Genomic DNA, 24,447 nt, shown 5'->3' on the forward strand with positions numbered 1-24,447 from the left:
TTTAATATGGCTGGCTATGAAAATACAGATAGAATTATAATTCTTACTTTTACAAAAGTCATATCTGTTGTAAAAATATGACTTTTATTTTAAATGCACAACATATACTCGTATGATAATATAATACTAACGAAATTTTAGGAGATAGGTGGATAGGAATAAACGGACCGATCAGATGGCCAGTTAGGTTACCTGATTTGAGTCCGTTGGACTTTTTCCTTTGGGGTTTTCTAAAATACGTTATATTGAAAATTCCTTTTAATAATATTTCAAATATGCATTTTAATGAATGCTACCCGAAGCGTTGCCAGAAGATGCGCGAAATGTGTGACAGTTGAGGGACGACAATTTGAACATTTGGCTATCATTTTTGAAAGTTTTTATTGATGTAGGTACCTACTTACTATTGTTTAATTTACGTTTAATATTGTAACTTCAGTTGAAGTGGGATAAAAATTGAAATTAAAAAGTTTTTTATCTGTAATATATACAGATAACAGATATGAGTTTTGTAAAAGTAAGAATTATAGTTTTGTACGTATTTTCATAGCCAGCCATACCATATTAAAATGTAAAAATGGATCGAATTGATATATAAAACACCCCGTATCTCCTGTGTTTGTAAAAATAACTATAGCATGTGATATATTGCTGAAAAGCAAAAAAAAAATCTATTTTTTTAGGTCATGACCAGTTACGATTTCCATTTAAAAAAATATAATTTTTTGTCATAACTCCGGAATTTTAAGACTTACTAAATTTAATTCGGCATTCAATTCTACGCCAAATAATTAGTCTTGAGCAGTTTTCACTTTAACTGTAACTAATTTAACAGACATGTTCAAAAGTGTCACAATAACGAGAAACTCAGAAACAAATGAAGATAACAAATTTCTGATTTGACATTTGTAGTTTCTGAGATACCCTGAAATCCCACCGAAAATGGACCAACCTATAAAATGTAACCATTAAAAGTTTGCATCTACAAATTTGTCCTTTACTATGTCTCAAAAAAAAAATCTGAATTTAGTGTGTCTTTTTTTAGAATTGTATTTCCATCTCAATAATGACTCGTCCTTCGAATAAAACGATTTTTTTTATAATTAAGAATCGTATGTGCAAATCGACTTTCAAAATTTTTAGTGGCGTTAAAATATTTTATTTTCTTAGAGATGGCTTCTCTTAGTAACTCCGCCACAGATTGACAACTGTACAAAATATTAGCGAATTTTTTTCTTTGCTTAGTTAAGTCACCTTGGCAAGTTTTATTAATCTGCGACAAAAGTTGTCCAAGATATGTACGTGGATCAACTATTTTAAAAAATATTAACACCTCTTTTACCTTTAAGAATTAATTTCTTTAAAATATACAGGGTGTTTCGTAGATACCTGAGGAAAACGAAACAGTGAATTCTTCAGCCGATTTTAGAGGGGCTGTTTTATATACAATTTTTTTAATCTCTCCTCCCTTAACCCCAAGTTACAGCCCTTTAAAAGTGGGTGTTGCAATCGAGTTTCAAGTTTTTAGAATTAACAATTCTGTTCCACACTGCTTAAGCATTTCATGTTATTTCTCCAACTCTTTGACCAGCCAAAGTCGAACGAGCCCCCAGCACAACCAGCGTCTCAAACTGGCCGTCGAGCGTCAAGAAAAGAAGTCAAGAAAAAAAATTGTTAGGAGCCCTCCGCCTCACCCAGATGGGGCAGACTTTACCTGATTACCCCCCTGTCCGTGACAGGGCCAAACGCCCACCGGTTTGTGAATATCTTCCGGTTTACAGGCGCTGTCGACGCACAGCTCTCTACCGAACGAGGCGATCTGCAAGAGAGAGACAAACATAAGAGCGGGTAAGTGGTATTTACCTGGTTGCCTCCTTGTCGGTGGCATGGGTACAGGCCGACAGGCTTGTGCATGTCGCTCCTCCTCGCAGGCGAGTCCAGGCACGTCTTGCCGCCGTAGCCGAGGTTCCGGATCTGTTGGCAGATGGGGTTAGCACATGTGGAAAAGGCAAAAAAACAGTATGTTTCTATTTCCGCAACATTCTGATTGGGTGTAGTTGCATAAAAGTCGTTTATGCGTCAAGTATGTATAGTGAAACTATTTCCATTATAAGGAAAGAAAATGCATTTTAAAAAAATTACTATATTATTGTGTCTTTCCTTTTGTGCAAAAATAAAATATCACAAAAGGGTCGTCCTCAAAAAAATAAAGCTAAAAATGGTTAAAAATAGCCTTATAATCACATCTGCAAAGTTTTAGGAAAATCAGAACATTTCTTGTTTGGGAAAAACCCAAAAGTATCAATATTCAATCAATTTTATTGTTTTTTATTTGTATTTTATTAAATTTTAATAAAGGGAATATACAGGTAGTACTAAAATTGAAGGTTTCCAAAAAGCAGATTCACGTAATTTACCAACTGTAGACGTTACCATGGTGTAAGAATTTTTTGCAAAGAGCAAAGTGCAAATACTTGTATCAGGCTGAATCTAGTGGTGTAAAAACGAAACTGTAAGTCGGCATCATATGGGAAACTTGTTTATTATTGGTTTTATGAAAAAGAGTTATTCTTGATAAAAAGATCTGCATGGCCTAAAACCCACATTGTAGTAATCAGATTTCAATTTTTTGCAGTCGTATACGAGGTTTGTCGAAAAATGTAAATTTTGCACAAGAGTAAAGTACCTCTATTTCTTACAAAATCTACAATCTTTATTAAGGAAAGTTGATCCCAATGCAAAACTACTGTCAGATATCCAATATTATCCATCTACCATTAAAAACAATTTTTAATAATTTTTGGGTATAAACATAATAGGAAATAAATTATAATTTAATTTTGCAAATTACAGGGTGTCCCGGTACTTGATACAAAAAAGTCGAGTACATATAGATGAGGTAAATTAATATCAGTTCTTCATATTTTTTTCCTACGGGCCTTCGTTAACAAGTTACGGGCCCTCAAAAGTGAAAATTAAAAAGTTATTTTTAATTACAGTCTCTAAACCATTAACTTCAGCATGATGCAAATTTGGTGATCGATAACACATGCGTGCGTACAGCTTTTTTTTGATGTTGTAAGTGATACTTAATTATATCCAGAACGCCAGGGACGGACTCTGCCCATTGGTTAACAACCCAGGATTTTTGCATAGATGACGATCGCAATCTGCCTGTATCAAAAGCAAGTTCCCTGAAGAATTTTCCAACGATAATCCCATCTTGGTTCAACTCGGTAAAATTAACAGTTTAGGAAATATTTGTGATTTTATATCACAGTGCACATCGAGCGGCGCCTCCACCATTTTTTGTTTTTAATTTTTAATTGGACATAATTACTATGTTTGTTAGAACTGTACATATTTTTAAAATAAGAGCCTAGGAAATCTTACTATTATTACTAATATAATTTTCACTAACCAAATTTGACAAATACACTTTACACTTAACACAAAATAGAAAAACGAAACAAGAATAAGTCAAAGTAAGTTAAAATAATTTTAAAGCAGGAAGACTATCAAAATACATTTTCAATGTGGGCACTTTTCACCTCCACACACTTCCTAAGTCTACGAATGTTATTTGTTTGTACACGAAAAAGCATTTCTGAAGTAGGTCTAATATTATTACAATGGAAATTAATTCTTTGTAGCAATTCATCCCTGGTCTGCACTGGAGTTGCGTACACTAAACTTTTCAAGTATCCCGACGTAAGAAGTCAATCGGATTAAAGTCTGGTGAACGTGGTGGCCTCCTCTTCCAATCTATTTATTATTAAACCCAATGGATAAATAATTTCATACATCAAGATTGCAATGGGGAGGAGCCCCATTGTGCATGAACCAAACGTTTCTTCAGGTGTCTAATGGTCAACATCTAATAGTGGCTGCAAATTATTTTGCAAAAACTCCAAATATCGATGTTCATTCAGACGTTCCTCAAAAACGTACGGACAAGTTAAATTATTACCACAGAAATGCTTTTTCATGTACAAACAAATAACATTCGTAGTCTTAGGAAGTGTGTGGAGGTGGAAGGTGCCCATATTGAAAATGGATGTTGACAGTTTTCTTTCTTTTAAATTATTTTTAACTTATTTTTATGTGTAGTGTGTTGGTCAAATTTTGTTAGTGAAAATTATATTGGTACATAGTAAGATTTTTAGACTCTTCTTTTAAAAATAATAAATAGATTGGAAGAGGAGGCCACCACGTTCATCAGACTTTAACCCGATTGACTTCTTACGTCGGGATACTTGAAAAGTTTAGTGTACGCAACTCCAGTACAGACAAGGGATGGATGAATTGCTACAAAGAATTAATTTCCATTGTAATAATATTAGACCTACTTCAGAAATGCTTTTTCGTGTACAAACAAATAACATTCGTAAACTTAGGAAGTGTGTGGAGGTGAAAAGTGCCCACATTGAAAATGTATTTTGATAGTCTTCCTGCTTTAAAATTATTTTAACTTACTTTGACTTATTCTTGTTTCGTTTTTCTATTTTGTGTTAAGTGTAAAGTGTATTTGTCAAATTTGGTTAGTGAAAATTACATTAGTAATAATAGTAAGATTTCCTAGGCTCTTATTTTAAAAATATGTACAGTTCTAACAAACATAGTAATTATGTCCAATTAAAAATTAAAAACAGAAAATGGTGGAGGCGCCGCTTGATGTGCACTGTGATATAAAATCACAAATATTTCCTAAACTGTTAATTTTACCGAGTTGAACCAAGATGGGATTATCGTTGAAAAATTCTTCAGGGAACTTATTTTTGATACAAGCAGATTGCGATCGTCATCTATGCAAAAATTCTGGGTTGTTAACCACTGGACATAGTCCGTCCCTGGCGTTCTGGGCATAATGAACTTTCACTTACTACATCAAAAACAAGCTGTACGCATGTGTTATCGATCATCAAATTTGCATCATGCTGAAGTTAATAGTTTGGAGAATGTAAATAAAAATAAGATTTTAAGTTTCAACTTTGAGGGCCCGTAACTTGTTAACGAAGGCTCGTATGGAAACAATGTATATGAAGAACTGATATTATTTTGACCTCATCTATCTATACTCGTATCAAGTAAACGGACACCCTGTATATTTGCATAATTTTTTTTTTAATAAACTATGCACAAAAATGAAGGAATATTAAAAAAATCCCAAATTTTTGGGTGATTTTCAAAGAGCTGTAACTTAGAGGGAAATGGTCGTAGAGAGAATAGAAAAAAGGAAATTGAAGCTTCTAGTGTCTAGTTTTCTGATCTGGAGTTTAATATTTTTTAGAATGGCGGTTTTTCAGTAATCATAAGAAAACTAGCGAAAAAAAATGTATCCAAAATTTTGTTTGTCTTTAAAAAGGTCTGTGGCGTTTAATAAGTTTTTTTTTGACAATTTCATCATAGGGCCCTTTAAGGTAATTTAATTCTCTTCAATTTGAGTGGTTCCAGAGCCCTGTACAATGATTTGTCGCCGCGTTATTGTCGATCAAAGCAAAAAAGTCAATTTTGATTTTGGCAATCAATTACCCGGAAATAATGATAGTACAAAAAATCCAAGTAGGGTTCTGAAAACTGCAAAGTATTCTCTACAAATCGTAGTTATTGGTTTTTGATAAAACATTTTTTTTTCGAAGTGAAAATGTTGAAAAAAGGTAAAAAATTGCATAATTAGGGATATTTGAATAACATGACATAATTTTGCAAATAATGGATAAACGAAAGATATTGACTGTAACTTTTGACCTTAAAGTGCTCTAAAGAAACCCTGATAATTTCAAAAGGCTGCGGTTTTTTTTCCCAGTGACTGGAATGTTTAAATTTGTCGTATTTGCTGAAAACAACATAACGAGTAATTTTTCACTTTCTATTCATTTCTTTGGTGAAAATGTTTTTTGATCCATATTTTTTTCATCAAAAAACGTTAATTATTGTATAATTGTATGTTAATATATAATTGACTTGTAGAGAATACTTTGCATTTCTCAAAACCCTACTTGGATTTTTTGTACTCATTATTTCCCGACATTGGCAATCAACAAAGTCAAAAATGATTTTTTTGCTTTGATCGACGATAACTCAGTGACAAATCATAGTGCAGGGCTCTGCAATCACTCAAATTGAAGGGAATTAAATTATTTAAAAGGGTCTTCCGGTGAAATTACTAAAAAAATTATTGAAGTCCATATACCTTTTTAAAGACAATCAATAATTTGTAAAAAAAAAATTCCGCTAGTTTTCTTATGATTATTCAGAAACCGCTGACGCTAGAACATTATAAACTCCAGATTCGAAAATTAGACACTTGAAGCTTCAATTTTCTTAATTTTTGATTCTCTCTATGACCATTTCCCTCCAAGTTACAGCTCTCTGAAAATCATTCGAAAATTTGAGATTTTTTTAATATCCCTTGCTAATTAGCTGCACTAGCGCCATATAATCTGTGGATAGCTCTTTAGAATTTATTCAGAATATATTCAAAAATATACACAAAACCCCCCACGCCCACGTAGTTATTCTTCTGATTACTTTTCTTAGTTCTAAAAATAGAAAGTGTCTATTCTATTATTTTTGATAAGTATCTACAACAGTTTCTTGGTATACATATTTCATTTTTCTAAGCAAATTAAGTAAGTATACACGTTCCCAATTTTTTTGAACCACTAAAACTTCCCATTCACTTCCAACACGACGCCCTGCCCTACGCGTTATCCCCCCAACACGCGACTATATATCAAGAACGTATCTCTCACCTACTTACTCCAAATCTGAATGAACTCCGACATTTTTTACGGAAGAAAAAATATATATAAAGCGGAGCTTGCACGCCAGACTTATCTGGGTATTTATCAGAAATATCGCGCTCTCAGCACCTCTATTTTTCACGGAACGATCTTCCGCGATGGCCGTTCTGGAATTTTAAGTACATATATTACAGGCCGTGAGGCGGGGATCGTGATTTATTACCCTTTAAAAAGGATCGCTCTTAATTGGCGTGGATGTAACATTTATTGGAAATGATATAGGGGGTTAGTTACGAGGACACGGGTCGATTCACATACGGGGTGTCTCAAATTCAACGTGTTGCGTTGGAGTTTTGTAGGTAGAACGAAGGTAAATTCGTTATAGCGACAAATTTGCATTTTTTTTATCAAGGAAACAGTTTTGTTGTTGCAACTATATTAGATTAATTCATTCGTTATAAATGTACTTCAATAATTGAGCTAAATATATAATTTATTTAGGGAGAATAATCCAATACAGTAATAAAAAATTCGTCGTTAAAGGAAGTCCTGTCATGGATTTTTTTTGTAGAAAATGAAATTATTTGTGTTATTGTGTTAAATAATAGCAGTCTTAAGATACAAGCAGTGGCGGCTCGTGAAGGAGGACTCTGGGATTCCGCCCCCCCCCCAGATATTTTCAAACTATAAACTTAAAATAATGTATTTATTTAAATCAATAAGAAATCTAAATAGCATGCATCCAGTATCTCTTGGATGTTAGGTTGGTTGCATAAAGTTCATGTATTCCGTGAACATAGCTCACAATCAGATTAATGCCATCTGCCATCTATGATCGTACCAAAGAGTTATGTTCGACCGCGCGTGCAATCCCCACTCCATTGCGGACTGTGAAATCTTGAGTCCATCGTGCAAGCATATTTTTACATATGATTGGATAAATTGGAACGTAGAGAAAATTAAGTAAAAAATTTACAGAATAAAAACCTAGATTTATGTATTTATAGAGGTCGAGCGTCGTATTGTTTATAACAAAAGAAAAAAAATTGCTCTTTTTTTAGTTTTTCGCTTATATCTCCGAAAATAAGCCTCTAATCGACATGAGGTATACTTATCGATTTTGTTCCTGAGAAAATTTGCTACAAGTGATCAATAGGTACTCCAATAATTTTTCTGAACATTTTTTCCAAAGAAATAATTGATTTTTGTTTTTAAATACGTAAAAATACCTTCTTACTTTTCAAAGTATCGAAAGCCTAATGAAATTACAAAACAAAATGTGAAAAGTCAATTACGTTGTATTTTTTTGGGTCTGGCGATGACTTTCACCACAATCCATTTGTTAAGTAAGAATTTTGAGAAGCCGGGCTCAGCATAGGCACTATGACGTCACAGCGCTCCCCTTTCATGGTTACCGTTCAGCCGCGTGGGTCGAGGGCGGATCACTCTGTCTTTAACGCACGTTTACTTGGTCATTTCTTGGTCGAATCCATTCAAAAAAAATTTAGCGTATTAAGGAAGTCTTCTACTTTACAACGAGCCCCAGTTTATTGCAGTATATTAAATAGAACAGCTAGAATACCGTTTTTTTTTAAATTCATATTTTTTAATCACTATTTGAGTAGTTGGTTTGAAATCTGTATATTAAAAACCGCCGAGATTAGGACCCTAGTTACCGTTCTTTTATTTTGGTTTAACTTTTTTATTTTGCAAATTAAAAATCTGAAATTTTCGCAAACGCGAAACAATGTATCGAATTTCGATATCTTGACTTGAGCAGAAGATATACGCGCTCGCATTTTCGACTTTATAATTTTGCAGTAGACCGCCATTTTGAAATTGGATGTCCGGATCGCTGGTACCTATTTGTTGAGCATCCCAACAGTTATCTTTTCCTGTAATTTCATCCATTTTCAGTCAATTGTTCATTTTATTTAATGCTGAAAATTTTGCACATATTTTTCTTCACCGCTAATTTTGCAACGTAAAAAAAAAATGCGAGCTTTCGCAAAAGCCTAGTATTATAGCAAATTTCCTCAGGAACAAAATCGATAAATATACCTCATGTCGATTAGAGGCTTATTTTCGGAGATATAAGCGAAAAACTGAAAAAAGTGCATTTTTTTTCTTCTGTTATAAACAATATGATGTTCGACCTCTACAAATACACAAATTTAGGCTTTTATTCTGTGTATTTTTTACTTAATTTTAAGCAAATAAAATTTGAATTAGGCCCGATTTTTGAAAAAAAAACCTAATTCACCCGGACTACACGCCTTTAATGTCGATCGGCGAAAAAGTTAATTTTTATCATAAAAACGCGCCAAACGAGTGCTTTTAAAAGAAGGAAACATTTTTACAATGAAATATTCTTAATTATGGACGGGAAATACGTTTTTTAATTTTTTCACGTTGTTACATCATGTTTATACGAAATAGTTTGCTTAAAACGAATAAAAGTATCGCAGTCCTTAGCCAACGTAGAATATAGATTTAATTACTCGCATCGTTCATTTAATTTTACGATAAATTTCACGAGAATGGAACCTATAGAACGACTAGAGAATACCTATTCTCGGGCAGAGGTTTCCAGAAATTAAAAACCATAAAGCCCGATAAGATAAAATCCGCATGAATAGAGCCGGCAAAACGACCAAAAAACTACCCCGGAACGGGGCATTCAGAAATTAAAAACTATAAACTCCCGGGCGCTGAAGGGCGCAAAAAGTCCGCCTCTATAGCCGTCGTGTATTATTTAATTCGCCTCACCTTATTCGAAGCTCTAATCCAGCTAATTTACAGTCTCATAACATTTTTACGTCTGGATTTAATTGGATCTTGCCAATTAACAGATCTTATTTAGAGCTGACGCTCGCTGCAGGAGGGACGCTTTCTGAAGGGATAAGTATTAAGCCATAAAGCAGGAACTCAGTGGTGTGCGGGAAACTTCTTAATTGCGACGGGGGCCGTAAAATTCTTTAATATTTCTCAGGAGTCCCCGGGGGAATTCCTCGGGTGCAAACAGACCCGGCAGTCGTAAAGAAGGCCTCTTAGGTGCTAAGCGGCTGTTTGAAAGGGTTGAAAACTACCCCGAGACTTGACCTTGAGAGTTACAGAACTTGCAGAATATCCTTTTGACTATTAAAATGCTCACATTTCTCAAGAAATTGTATAGAAAATAGTTTACGAAATTCATTAGGAATTTTTTAAAACTCAACTTGAGCGATAAAGTTCCACTAAACAATGCGGAAAGGTACATTTTAGCGTCTTGAGGTAGATAAAGTACCTTTAAAATCGTCGTGAAAACAATCTTTCAATCCTGGGCGATAAAGAGGGGGTTAAAAGTGCACTTAACGCCTACGAAACGTGTACTTTAACGCCCGAAGATACATTTACTATCCCCATGCAAAGAAACATTTAAAAATCGCATTTAGCGATAAAGTTGCACATGTGTTGGACTTGCTTAGTTGCTCTTAACGCCTGAAAAACATCACTTTATCGTGCGGCCATGAATAAAATATTAAATTACAACTATTCTCATGCCACAAATCATTTATATTCACAGTGGGCGAGAAAAGTACACTTGCCGCTCGGAACACAACACTTTAACGCCTAAAAATGGATAAAATTACACTTAAGTTTTTGGAAACGTACGCTTTAACGCCCTGAGGTAGATAAAGTAGCTTAATCATGAAAACAATCACTTAAAGTTCACCTCAGGAGGTCTTAACGTTCTTAACATACACTTTAACACCCGGACGTGACTAAAACTAAAGTTTGAATTAACGTACACTTTAACATCTGAAGATGAATAATATAATTATATTTACATTTACTATCCGCCTGAAGAGATTCCCCAAAGAGTTACATTGAGAGATATAGTTAGCAAACTTTATTGAATAACTTAATTTACATTTATTCTTATGTTATCAATCATTTAAGTCACAATAGGCGATAAAAGTGCACTCAACTAGTGGAAAATGTACACTTTAACGCCAGACGGTGCATATATAATTTTACTTTCATTTATCATCACGCAGACTCACCTAAAAATCGCCTTGGGCGATAAAGTTACACTTAGCCCTCTGGCAATTTACACTTTAACGCCCGAAGTAAATAAAGTAACATTATTTATGTCTATATTTAATGCCTAGACGAGGCTAAAATATATGAGTTACACATATTATTCTTAGAGTAATCTGCAACTCCCTCTGGGCGATAAAGTTGGACAAACAGAAAGCGTGCCCATGCGATAAAGTTGCCCTTAATGTCTGGGAAAGATACACTTTATCGCCTGAACGCGAATAAAAAATTAATTTATATTTATTTTCAAGTCACAAATTATTGAAGATTTAAAGCGAACGATTAAACACTGAAATGTGTACAATTTAACGCATGTTCCTGGATAAAATAATTATATTTCTAGTTATTACGAAAAAAAACATTAAAGCTTATCTCGGGCGATAAAGTTATTCTTAACTTTCGGGAAAAAAACTCCAAAAGTTCATCTTGAAGGATAAAGTTAGCACCCAGGAAACATACACACTCTTATCGAATAACTTGTTAATTTATATTTATTCTTATGTCATCAATAATTTAAGTCACAATAGGCGATAAAAGTGCACTTAACTCGTGAAAAATGTGCACTTTGACGCCTGACGGCACCTTAAACAATTTTATTTTCATTTATCATCCTCACGCAGACTCACCTAAAAATCGCCTTGGGCGATAAAGTTACACTTTAACTCCCGGAAGTAAATAAAGTAACACCATGGAGAACAAATATTTTAACGCCTAGACGTGGCTAAAATATATGAGTTACACATATTATTCTTATGCCAAGAGTAATCTGCAACTAGCTTTGGGCGATAAAGTTGCCCTTAACGCCTGAGAAAGATACACTTTATCGCCTGAACATGAATAAACATTTATTTTCACATCGCAAATTATTTAAGATTTACAGCGAACGATAAAAGTGAATTTAACTTCAGGAAAATGTACACTTTAACGCCTCCTGTACCTGGATAAAATAATTTTATTTCTAGTTGTTACGGAAAAAACACTAAGGTTCGTCTCGGGCGATAAAGTTACTCTTAACCTTCGGGAAAAAACTTTACCGCCCAGGCACTGATAAAATAACTTTATTCGCATTTGTTGCCTTCGAAAGACTCACCGGTTCATATTGTACGCTGCGAGGGGGCATTATGCAAAATACTTCGTTACATTTATCATCTCGATCTATCTCTAACGGCAAACGGGAAGCTCTTAGGTCGGAGTTGCATCTAATATTGCCGGTGATATCGCGCAGCTGATAAGAAACGGCGTATATCGGTCGAACTGAGGGCGCACCATTGCATACCATATAAACTATATTTATCGAACTGCACACACTCGGAGGTCCGGATAAGATTGTAAACAGCCCTAATGAGGTGAAATATGGCTGTCTCTTTGTGCTCCGGCGAGATTTATAAGTGCTTGCGGATTTCTCGGGGATGCGTTATAGTCGTTCGGGTTTGCAAAGCCACAAATTGTCGTTTATCGAGTAATTTATGTATGTTAGAGGATTAAGTAAGTGCAAAGTTTTAGATACGTATGTATCTAAATTCTGTAATGTTTCCTGTATTTCTTAATTGACATACAGTCGAACTTTTACAGTGTTCCAACATCAGTTAGTAAATATAATAATGTTTTTATTTTTTAATATTTTTAAAGCCAATAAATGTCGGTACCAAATTTGGTATACATTATTGTTATGGTTACAAAAAAATATGATTCTTGGAACACACTTTTTCGTACAGTGAACCGAGAAAACAATGTCGCGTCGATATGGTGTTAGTGTATGGTGCAGCCGGAGAAAATGCGCCCGCGGCGACTAGGTTGTACCGGGAAAGCCAGCTGCTGCAGCCCTATCCCCCGGATTGGGATCAACGAATGCGTTTTTGCAGATGGTTTTTACCACATAACACATAAAATATAATGGAATCTCTATGGTTTATCTTGAAGGTATTTTTGTTATGCAGCCTAAAATACACTAAATCTTAGTTAGGTACATATCCATCGTAGGGCGCTAGTGTTGAAATTTCTGAAAAGTCCCCGCGGTATGATTGGTTGCCTAATAATAACATTATGTCAGTATGTCTACCCGATCCTGCTATAACCGCCATGAGGTTCTTTGAGGTTAAGTTTTCGTTTGTAGTGGTACGTATTTTCGTGGTGTTATAGATATTTTTGTTAATTTAAAAATTATTTTTTTTGTTATATGTATTTTAAACTAATATATTTTTTATATTAATTTTCTTTTTTTTTGTTACTACAAATCTTATAAATAGTGAAACCTTGCAATATACATATGACGACTACATTTTGTACTTAACAAAATTGATGAATAAACTGGTATTCTTGCATATTATACATTACTATTTATTTGGTGTTACAAGATGAGGTCCATCAATAATTTTACCAAAAGATTCATAACATACATTCGTAAATACGGAATGGAAATTTATGGGCTCAGATTTTAAAGAAGCCTGAAACTCAAGTTAATGTATTATTTTGTTCAGTAGCAAACTATTTTCAATGTATAATTTTGTGTGTATAAGTTCTATATTATTATTTTTTTTTAATTTTTTCAATTCAAATAAGAATCTCTCTTTCAGATTAGAAAAACCGTAAATATTCAAAGCTAATGGTGGGAAATGCAATGGTAAAACACTTTTGAGATGAAATTTGAAATTCTGTAACTATTGAAATATTCATAACTCTTAGGCCCAGTTTTTAATTGTTGGTTATCGCCATATGAGTAACTAAATAACGATTATCGCTAACTAGCAGTTAACCCTAACTTTATTTTCTTCTATTGAAATTAAGAACAATTTCCTCCAAAATTGAAGGTTAACTTAATCAAAAATGTATTTGTAAATTAGCTTTTAATTGTATATTACTATCACGAAATCTTCATTTGAAAAGTGTTCGTCAAGTATGTGTGATTGAAAAACCGGGACTTATTAAAGTTATGCGACATATAGGATTATATTACTTATGGTAATTTAAAATTTCTCTTTTATTTTATTTCTGCATTTTCATCGTTAGTTTTGTATATTTATGGTTTTTCTAATCTCGTAAAATTAATAATTTTACCACAGAAATATATTGTCTTCTATGTATGGCGCTAAACTGAATAATGAAGTGACCTATAAATTGTATAAAAAGTTAGGTACATATCGGTTGGATGGCGCTGTACGATAAATAAATTCTCCAACAAAACTTCACTACTGCAGTTGCCATTATATTTTAAGTGTTATGTGGTTTTTACGACAATGTGCCAATCAAGTAGACTTTCCTGCTTATGTTTGTGTAACAGATGAGGCGACATTTACCCGTGATGAAGTGAATTTCCATAATATGCACATATAGGCCGATGAAAATCCTCACTCGATTAGGAAAACTCAATTTCAACATCGGTTCTCGGTAAATGTTTGGGCTGGTATAATAGGCGATGTACTTGTAGGTCCCTAATTCTTTGAAGGACGACTAAATGGACAAACATATGCTGACTTTTTGGAGAACTGGTTGCCTGAATTATTGGACGATGTGGCATTACAAGTTCGGGCACGCGTATTTTATCTTCAAGATGGGGCTCCTCCACACAGTACTCGAGAACTAACGACACTTTTGAATGAAATGTTTCCACAGAGATGGATTGGACGCTTTGGTCCTGTGCCGTGGCCACCTCGGTCACCCGATCTAACTCCAATGGACTTTTATCTTTGGAGTCACTTGAAGTCATTGATTTACAATACTCCAATTGCTACGGTGGAAGAATTGCGAAACCGTATACTTGAAGCTGCTGACACAATTAGGGGAATACTTGGAATTTGAGAAAATATTCGCCAAAATTGGGTGCGTCGGTGCCATGTCTTTATCCGCGCTGTGGGGATCAGTTTCAACATATTCTATAGAAATGGTAAGTTTTATTTCATTTTGTTTCATATTTTAATGGAGTTTGTTTAGTGCACGCAGTTGGCAACTACTGATGGTTACGGATGTGGTTTTGTTTACGAACTCTTGCAGTAACAGCAGTGCATTTAAGATAGTAATTAATTACTACTAATTATTATAATAAGAAAAAAAAATCAGTTTTTTTTAAATATCTATTTTTCTTAGTTTGTACTTTTGCATTGACAAAATCCCCAAAAATTGAAAGTATCTTTCTATCTTTCAACGACGATTTGCTTTTGCGGCTGGTCTACAGCACACAACTCATCGCACAGCACACGGACAGGACCGTTCCAGAGAAAATATTTTGATCCATAATTGAACTTTAATTTACGAAAAAAAAACACGCAACAATAGAAGTTTTTCGAATACGACTTTTCTTTCTATTACAAATATCGTTAGGAAGCTGTAGTTTAATTTTTATAGATTATACATGCCACACCCTGTATATCTTCAACTATTCTTGAGTTTATTCAAATGGAAACCCCTACCGATTATTTCATATCCAGTTGCAGTCATAAAGTTCTTGAATATTATTATTTGTCAAACGTTTCCAGAAAGGACTCATTCTAAGTTAGCTATGCAGCAGCTAGAAGCCTATGAAATTTTAATAACCACTTCGCAGAACAGGAAAGTTCTTAATCATGTAAATTGAAAGTTTCTTACAATGTTAACTTCTTTTTCTAAGAAATGGAAAAGAAATTGCCTGTACTAGTCTTCAAAAAGGCGAATTATTATTAAAGTTCTATTTAATTATTTTATTATTTTTATATCCTCTTTCATATTTAATGGCAACATCTACCCTTTAAAAACATGTAAAAACCTTGCCATTTTTTTAATTAATAAAATCTTTTTTCCACACAGGAAATCCTGCGTTTCTTTTGGGACATCCTGGCTTACTTTTTTAGATTTCACGAAAACAGTTTAAAAAAATAAATTCGACACTCTGTATCTCGGTTAGGAAACGATTTACGACCTATGTTCATATGAACTTTTTGTTCGAAATCAAATTCTCCATCAAGTTCGTACGTTTAAAAAGGGAACACTCTGTAGAAACCGCCACTGCGGGTAGGGTGTGAAGGAACATTACATATTAATATTTACAAACCTCTAAGAACTTGTCGGGGCAGGAGCAAAGTTATGTGACAAATCGAGACCGACTTTCCAGTCGCTCAGTATTAGCGTGTCCTCTTTGAACGTAACCCCGAACTGGGAGCCTCAAAGGGCAAGAGTGTCGCTTTCCATTAGGGCGGTAACTGACCGCAGACGGAATATTTGCATCACATATCCGTTTTTATCTGGAAAGTACGCCTTTGTGCCGTCCGGATCAAAGACGGCCGCGAGAGGGATGACAAGGAACAAGGTATCTTGTTATAAAGAGATTTATATTTGTTCCTTCGAGATATAATGCGTATCAACATCTCTGACTTTGTCTGCGTCGTTACAGGAGGCTCGTTAGCCGATCGGGGATTGGGTATGTCCTGCCCTTTGGGCATTGTAAAAGAACTAAAACAATTCTCAAATGCTAGCGCGGCTAAAGGAATTCAAAAATGTCGCATAGTTCTAGCCACAGGGAATACAAATAGAACATTTCATTTGATATCGACTTCATGGAAAAGGTTACAGCGCCATCTAACGGCCTTTTGTATTTTTTTCCAACATTAACGCGTAAAAAATTATATGGCATCATTGTAGGAAGTTTGTGTACAGTTCGATGTTTCATCTCTTTTTTACAGCTGTATTAAAGTGAAATAACACAGGGTGACACCTCGCATTCTTTGGTGAATTTTAAGGGGAGTCTTTCCTATAAAGTTCTTACCTAGGACGCTTCGGTAAAAAGATACAGGGTGTTAAATTTCAAAAAATATTTAAATTTTTTTTTAAATAATTTAAAAACTATTAAGTGAAATAATTTGAAATTGGGCACATGTATTTACGTAAACATTGTCGAAAATCTGAGAGGGCTTTTCCTAAAATTTACATACTGAGACACAGGGTATCGGTGGCATATTTTTCTAAAGAAAATAATACGCCACTGCTTTACGGCAACAACCGTGATATTTTCGGATTCGTCTTTCAATTTCCTACAAATTACTACTCTCTTATGTTTTTCAAAAAAAGACTGATTTTCGAGTAAAACTTATAAAACGAATGATTAGTGCTCGCCATGTCATTTAAGTAAAAATTTTACTCGAAAATTAGGATTTTTTCGAAAAACATAAAAGAGTAGTAATTTGTAGAAAATTGAAAGACGAATCCGAAAATATCATTATTGTTGTCGTAAAGCAGTGCCGTACTATTTTGTTTAGAAAAATATGCCACTGAGCATGTAAATTTTATAGACTACAAGCCCATCGGAAATTTTCAAGGGGTCATTTGACCCACCATGAATTACATACTTATAAATCAATACTACCACATATAACAATAACTTTAGAAAGTATGCTGTCAACTCTTGTTGGTATAGGTGGTGAGTACACAGGTAAGCCATTTAGAACCACTATTTTTGTACGGTATTTTGTTTTTGTTGATTATTGTTGTCAGTATTAACAAAATATATTAATGCCGTACAAAAAATTTTCACCGTGAAATTCTACTTTTCAGAGGGAAATTAATTTTCTTATAGTAAGCACATGTTTCATGAAAAATGTACGGCATAAAAAGTCATTATTTTATAAAATAGAATTAAAATTATGCTACTTACAAATAGAGGGTTGCACCCTGTATTCCTAACCCCTGAATCAGCAAGTACGTATGGCGTCGCTTAAAAATTTATCTATGTATCGATTCGAAACTTGCAGTATAAATGCGGTACTGTAATAAATCACCAAAACCCGGGCCAAAACTGTCGGAAAATCAAAAATTTTCCATTTTTTGTGTGTAACCTATATACTTTAGAAATGCCGTAAAAAAAAGTTTTGCCGAAAATCACCCCCCCTTGGTGGACAGGTTTAGCTTACCTGTATACTCACCTGTACCAATAAGAATTGACGGCACAGTTTCCAAAGTTATTGTTATGTGTGGTAGTACTGATTTATAAGTAATTCGTGCTGGGTCAAATGACCTCTTGAAAATTTCAGGTGGGTTTGTAGTCTATTAGAAAAAGCCCTCAGATTTTGTACAATGTTTATATAAATACATGTGCCTAATTTCAAATTATTTCACTTACTAGTTTTTAAATTACGTATTTAAAAAAATTAAAAATATTTTTTTAAGTTTAACACCCTGTATCTTTTTAACGAAGCGTCCTAGATAAAAACTTTATAGGAAAGACTCCCCTTAAAATTCACCAAAGAATACAAGGTTTCATTTTTGGTCACCATTTGTGAATCACCCTGTATAACTGTATTGCCAGAAATAACTACTCTGTAAAATTGTTGATTTATAAAAATATAAATTATTAGGAAGTTATAACGGCACCTGACGGATAAAAATTAGACCGTATCAGAGAAAATTGTTTCCAAAAGCCTTAATACGACCGAAAATGAGAGGTGGGACGTAAGCGGGTGAGGTGAACTCTAAGCCTCTAATTCCATAATACCCTTTTCCCGATATCCGTCGAATACATTTTTCGAAAGTATAATCCAATGTGGAATAAGTCTAATGACGCGGTAGATCGGCCAAACACTGCTGCCACCGAAATGGCATGAAAATGAAAAACATAATGGTTTAATTACAGGTCCTCGTCAATATCCTGCCATTCGGTGAGAAATATGGCAGGGACGTGTCGAAAAACTAGCGATTTTGTTTTAATTTCTCGTTTGGAAGTAGGGTCGGAGGTTAAATGAAGGTACGATATGGACAAATAACTGAAACACGATAGAAAAATGGTAAAAATTTGAGTTAAATTATTTCTGAAATAAATGAAATCACAATTTTAGATAAACTCTTACTAATGTAGGTACTCAAAAAACGTTCAATTGGGAACATTTAGAGATAATTTCAACAATAGCCAACGCATTTCTTTTTGTGTATAACAGAAAAACAAAAAGATAAGCATTTTAAAATTATACAAATTTCTCAAATGTGTAATCCTGTAAAAGACATCGTAGCTCTAATATTAAGCGAGATGTTGTGAACAAAAATTTAATAAATCAAAATTTCCATATGTAACAATAGACAAAAATTAAAAAACTACCCTGTATCTGTATGTACAAGCAAGCCATTTTTGACACTAACTACTAAAAAACTATTGTAAACACTATTGCAATGACGATTGCAAAATCGAATTTCAGTATTCGGAGTAGCTAAAACCACGTGGCTCTCCACGCATATTTCGAATGACGCTAGAGACTACAGTTGTCCAGCAATGTAATGCTTGAAAGTACTACAACTTCAATAGTTTTACGGAAACTATAAGGATACAAACATTTTTTTGCGATATTGACTCCATTTCTCATGCCGCACCTATTCTCAAATTTTTTGGATAAGTTGTGAATCACCCTGTATATTTTTACTGTCAGGCAGCACTCATGTACAGGGTTTTAATTATAATTTGACAAAACGGTATCTCGTAGGAAAAAATCCTACAACAAATGTGATAGGATATCGGGAAAAGTGAAAATATGAACCAACCAAAACCTATAATTAAAAAAAGGATATTAGCTTTGCTATTTCAAGTAAAAAGTAGTTCAAGTAGGAGAAAAGATTTTTCTTTTAAATTTTTAAAATGTCGAATTTCGTTATGTTTAAAGTAGTGAAGGAAATACTATAATGATATAGATAGATTTTAAAAAAATGCAAATACACGCAAACATATGTTTTTGAAGTAGACTGCTATAGAATCAATTTCGGCCGAAGGTTTTGTTATCCTATAACACCCGTGGTGCCGTTTAACGTCATACTTGTCTATTATTTAAAACGATAATTTTGTTACATATAGCATTTAATCTGTTTTGACGTTAGTAAATGTTGCTTATAATTTCTATTATTGAATTGACTTTGAACGTAATGCGTTTTTAATGTTACCTAAGGCGACATACATTCATAATGGTGTTACTACTCATTTAATGTATCTCAAAATAGGCTGATTTACTACAAAATAACAGTCTAGTAGTCTACTTAAAAAATTTTATGTTGTTCAAAAAGTGTCAATCTTTATGTATTTTAAATAAAAAATGAATACAGTTATATTTTTGTTCAATACACAAAATTAAATTTTCTTTTTTCTATAATAGGAATTGCGAAACCTTACCATTTTAATGTATTTGCGGTTTTTCTTAGACAACAATAAAAACTCAAAGCTTTGACTGTTATTTTATGTCCAAAAGTTGCACTGGAATATACAGTCATGGACAATAAAAAGTCTATAGTTCATTATAGTAAAGGGTTATAACAGTTATTTTTCTATAAACCCCATCAAATGGGATACCATATTTTCCCGCAGTTGTACATACCTAGTGTTGTATCTAATTAATTAACCACCTTTTCAAAACTTCTAGTAGTTGCTAGTGTTCTTTTCGCGATATATTTTAAGGTATTAAATACTAGGTCTTATTCAGGATGTTTCTCAGGATTTTTTAATAGTAGTTAATGTTCATTTATATAGTTAAGACCTCGCCCAACGTGAATCCGCGGTTAAAATTAATGGTTCTTTTTCTAACCTCAAAAAAACGGGTCAATTAAGGTCAGATATCACGAACTTTCAAACAGTAACAGATTCGCGCCAAATTTGGTATACGGGGGTTTTCTGGGTCGCTGACTACGGATCCGAGCTAAATTTTGCAAAATTCAAGATGGTGGATCCAAAATGGACGAACAAATTTTCAAATAATAACTGAATAGCAGCAAATTTGGTATATGGGGGTTTTCGGGGTCGCTGATTACGTCTTGGAGGTCAGAATTGTGAAATTCATTTTGTCATATTTTACTTTATAACCTGAGTACCCAATCATGTGTTAACCTACTTTTTTCAGCTATATCTTGTTCTTTTTTCTGTAAAAGATCTATTCACGGGTTACATTTTGTAAATCTGATCTCGGATTTGTGATCAGTGACCTCGAAAACCCCCGTATACCAAATTTGGCGCGAATGTGTTATTTTTTGAAAATTTGATCGGCCGCCATCTTGAATTTTGCAAAATTGACCTCGAATTCGTGATCAGTGACCCCGAAAACCCCCTTATACCAAATTTGATGCGAATCTGTGATTTTTTGAAAATTTGGTCGTCCATCTTGGAGCCGCCATCTTGAATTTTGCAAAATTGACCTCGGATCCGTGATCAGCGACCCCTAAAACCCCCGTATACCAAATTTGGCGCGAATCTGTGATTGTTTGAAAATTCGTGATATCTGACCTTAATTGACCCGTTTTTTTGAGGTTACAAAAAGAACCATTTATTCTGACCGCTAATTATCGTTCGGCGGGGTCTTAACTATATAAATAAACATTTGAATATAGAAAAAAAAATATTTGTATTTTTTCTATCACTCTATCATGAATTTTTGCTATTTTTTAACTGTTTTTTGAGGTTAGGAAATTCCTGTGATGTGAAAACTCAATTCTGACAGCGGATTCGTGATCAGGAGGCTGTGTTATTAACGAACAAATGTTTAAGTGTAGTTGTTTAATTTTCTATATTCCTACTTTTAACCATGTTTTCTTTTTGTTAAAGGAAAGTATGCTTCTGATGTATGTATTAATAGTGTGATGTTGTTTCAAGGGGGGAAATCACATTCGGAGGCCGATTTTCAGGCGTTTCTCATTAATTTTCTTTAGTGGGAAAAATTCATTAGAATTGATCAAACTTTGACATTATTTTTTTTTAATTTTATTTATTTATTAATAAAAATATGAACCTCATTGCGGGTAAAAATTGAAAAAACTGAAATTTTGACACGTGTTTGAAAAAAAATTATCGATTTTCACGATTTTGTTTTACTTATATTGAATAAGAAAACGCCCTTAAAATTATGATATCATCCGAATTATTGATTCACGTTCTTTGTAATTTAATTTCTTAAAATAGGAACGAATTGGAATTTTGTTTTGAAATTTTGTTAGCGTATTCTTGAATAGTTATACCAACAATTTATGCAATAAAAAAATCCGACTTTTTGAACCTCCTAATGTGGTCTCCCCCTTTAAAGCAACAAAGCTGAATTATTAAATTTAATAATAATATTTCCTCTAGTCAATACAACAATTGAATAGGAACAGTAAAAAAAAAGTACATAAAGACAAGACTAATTTACAACTTAAAATTAATTAACAGAAAGTTGATTAACAAAATATTCTTCCACAGAATAGAAACATTTATCAACCAAGTACTTTTTCAGAGCCTTCTTGAAGCTATAAACAGAGGTACAAATTTTTATATCATTAGGTAATTTATTGAACATTCGTATACCAAGACAGTTAGGTGAGTTAAAAGACAGATTACACCTACCAAACGGTATACTAAAATGGCAAGACTGCCGTGTATCAATGGAATGAATCTGATTTCTGTGGACAAACTGATTTTTGTTGACAAAAATCTATAACACATTTCATATAACAAATTAGAAGGCATTGTTAAAATATTGTAACAGACGAATACCCGTCTGCAGGATTCCCTAGTTGATATTCCGAACATACACCTAATTACACGTTTTTGAGCAACAAATATATTATCAGCGTGGCAAGATGGCCCCCAAAAACAGATACCAAACGCGATTCTACTTGGCAGTAATATAGCTTCAATAATTTCAATAATTAATGATGAGGACTTTTCTGATATTTCGAAATTGATATGATACTGTATTTAACTTCATTACTAATTCGTTACATTGATTATTCCAAGTTAAACACTCATCCAGGGTTAATCCTAGAAATTTTACAAGATTTGTGTTATTAATTAGTGTATTGTTAACATTAACATCAATACTATTACAAAGCTTTTGTCTATTGTGAAATATTATAACCTGAGTTTTATTGATATTTAGTAGTAACGAATTTTGATTAAACCAGTCTCTCATCCTGGATATCACTCTACCACAAGTCTCAGATAATTTTTTATCCGATTTGTCTGAGATCACCACTGACGTATCATCGGCATAAAAAGTGAAAGACCCCGATCCTGAAAGCTCGTCTAAGTCATTAATGTATAACAGAAACAGGACAGGAGCCAGTACCGAACCCTGGGGTATCCCTGTATTGACTTTTTTGATTTCGGAAGTTACATTATCTATAGCAACATATTGAACTCGATTTCGAATGAAAGTTGCCACCCATTTCCGGGGTTTCTTTGACAAGGCCTCATTTAATTTGAGTTTTCCAGGAGGCGAGATATTCCTCCCTTTCTGCGGGACATTTTCATTGTCGGGCTGCATACATCCTCGTTATCGATCTTGATCGCTCTGTGCGGTTACGTCTGTACGGACATGAAAAGAGCGGATATAATGGAGTTATGACCCTCTAGGTTTCCAATGATTTTATATCGGAGTGTTATTATCTCTGGCCAAGTGACAAGAAGCCATTAGTTCCTGCGCGGGAAGATATCGATTTTATTAACTTGATTATGCCGTGGGTTTCCGGCGGGCAAAAGTAATCCGACAAATTGGATTGTAACGCGCGATGCACCCTCGGATGTGTTTTATAACCAGGTCGGGATTTATTGGATGATCAGCGAAATGATATTGAGGCGTTAAGGGGTTTAACTAATTTATTAGGTGCAACTGATAATGTGACGAAAATAAAAATGTAGAGTGAAGGTGGCTCTTTCAAAAAAAAAGGTATCAAAAGTTGACCTGAGATATACAGGGGGCAAAAAAATCCTACAATATTTTTCCCGAGAATGGAACGGGCGCAAATCCGGTATTTTACATAAAAATGTTTTTTTTTGCAAAAACTACGCAACTTAGGTATAGGGAAAGCTATTAAAAAATTGTAGGGTCTACAGAAAGGCATCTAATGAAATCATAAAACACAGGGTGTTCTATTTGAAAAAGTCGAGATTTTTCAAATTTTAAATTATCAGGTTTGGCACGATTTTTTTTGCCCCCTGTATATCGCAGGTCAACTTTTGAAACGTTTTTTGAAAGAGCCATCTTCACTCTACAGTTCCTGAAAAAAAATAATTTCTAGCTGTCATACAATCATAATTATGTCAACTACTAGAAGTGACGAAACATAAGAAAAAAAAATGAAAAGTCGATTATCTCGAAAACTATCAATATTTTAATAGGGATCATAACACAGTCCCGTTAATTTTTCATGTAGAATTCGATAATGCCATAAAAAATATAGGTTTTCATTTAAAAAAATTAAGTTGGTACCTGCCCAGGAAAAACTGAACACCCTGTATATGCAAATATATTTTCATTTTGTGCAGCTCGGGAAAGTAGGCAACTCTGCAGAAAAAAAAAGTTATATCTTTTATTAACATAGATATTGGACTTACGCGCACTAGGTGGACACGGTGTATACCCCTCGGCACAAGGGCGTCGCTATAGTCTGTTTGGAAATGAAAGAGAGTAATAAAACCCCGAGATAAGAACCGGCCATGGGCGTGGTAATATTTCGTTTCAGGTAATTATCGGGTAACACTAATGCTAACAAAAATGACAGGGACTGGAAAATCGACTATCTACAGACTTTTAAAGGAAACAAAAAATGAACAAGATACTGTAAATCCCCCAAAATCATCTACAGGGAGGTCAAAAGTCGTTATAGATGATTTCTTCAAAAATGTCATTCGCAGAAAAGTACACTCATTTTATTTTAAAAA

At 33.8% G+C, this 24,447-nt stretch overlaps 1 protein-coding gene across 1 annotated transcript in view; it reads right to left on the bottom strand.

Annotated features, from left to right (window-relative positions):
• The window catches only part of LOC108915806 (putative polypeptide N-acetylgalactosaminyltransferase 9), a 125,800-nt gene that overhangs the window by 23,701 nt on the left and 77,652 nt on the right, over nucleotides 1-24,447 (bottom strand). Inside the window, 2 exon segments of the mRNA XM_023455811.1 lie at nucleotides 1,715-1,822; nucleotides 1,825-1,974. Of these exon segments, the coding sequence (XP_023311579.1) occupies nucleotides 1,715-1,822; nucleotides 1,825-1,974 (258 nt within the window).

Source organism: Anoplophora glabripennis, unplaced genomic scaffold (genome assembly GCF_000390285.2).
Source record: "Anoplophora glabripennis isolate ALB-LARVAE unplaced genomic scaffold, Agla_2.0 scaffold950, whole genome shotgun sequence".
Taxonomy (NCBI): domain Eukaryota; kingdom Metazoa; phylum Arthropoda; class Insecta; order Coleoptera; family Cerambycidae; genus Anoplophora; species Anoplophora glabripennis.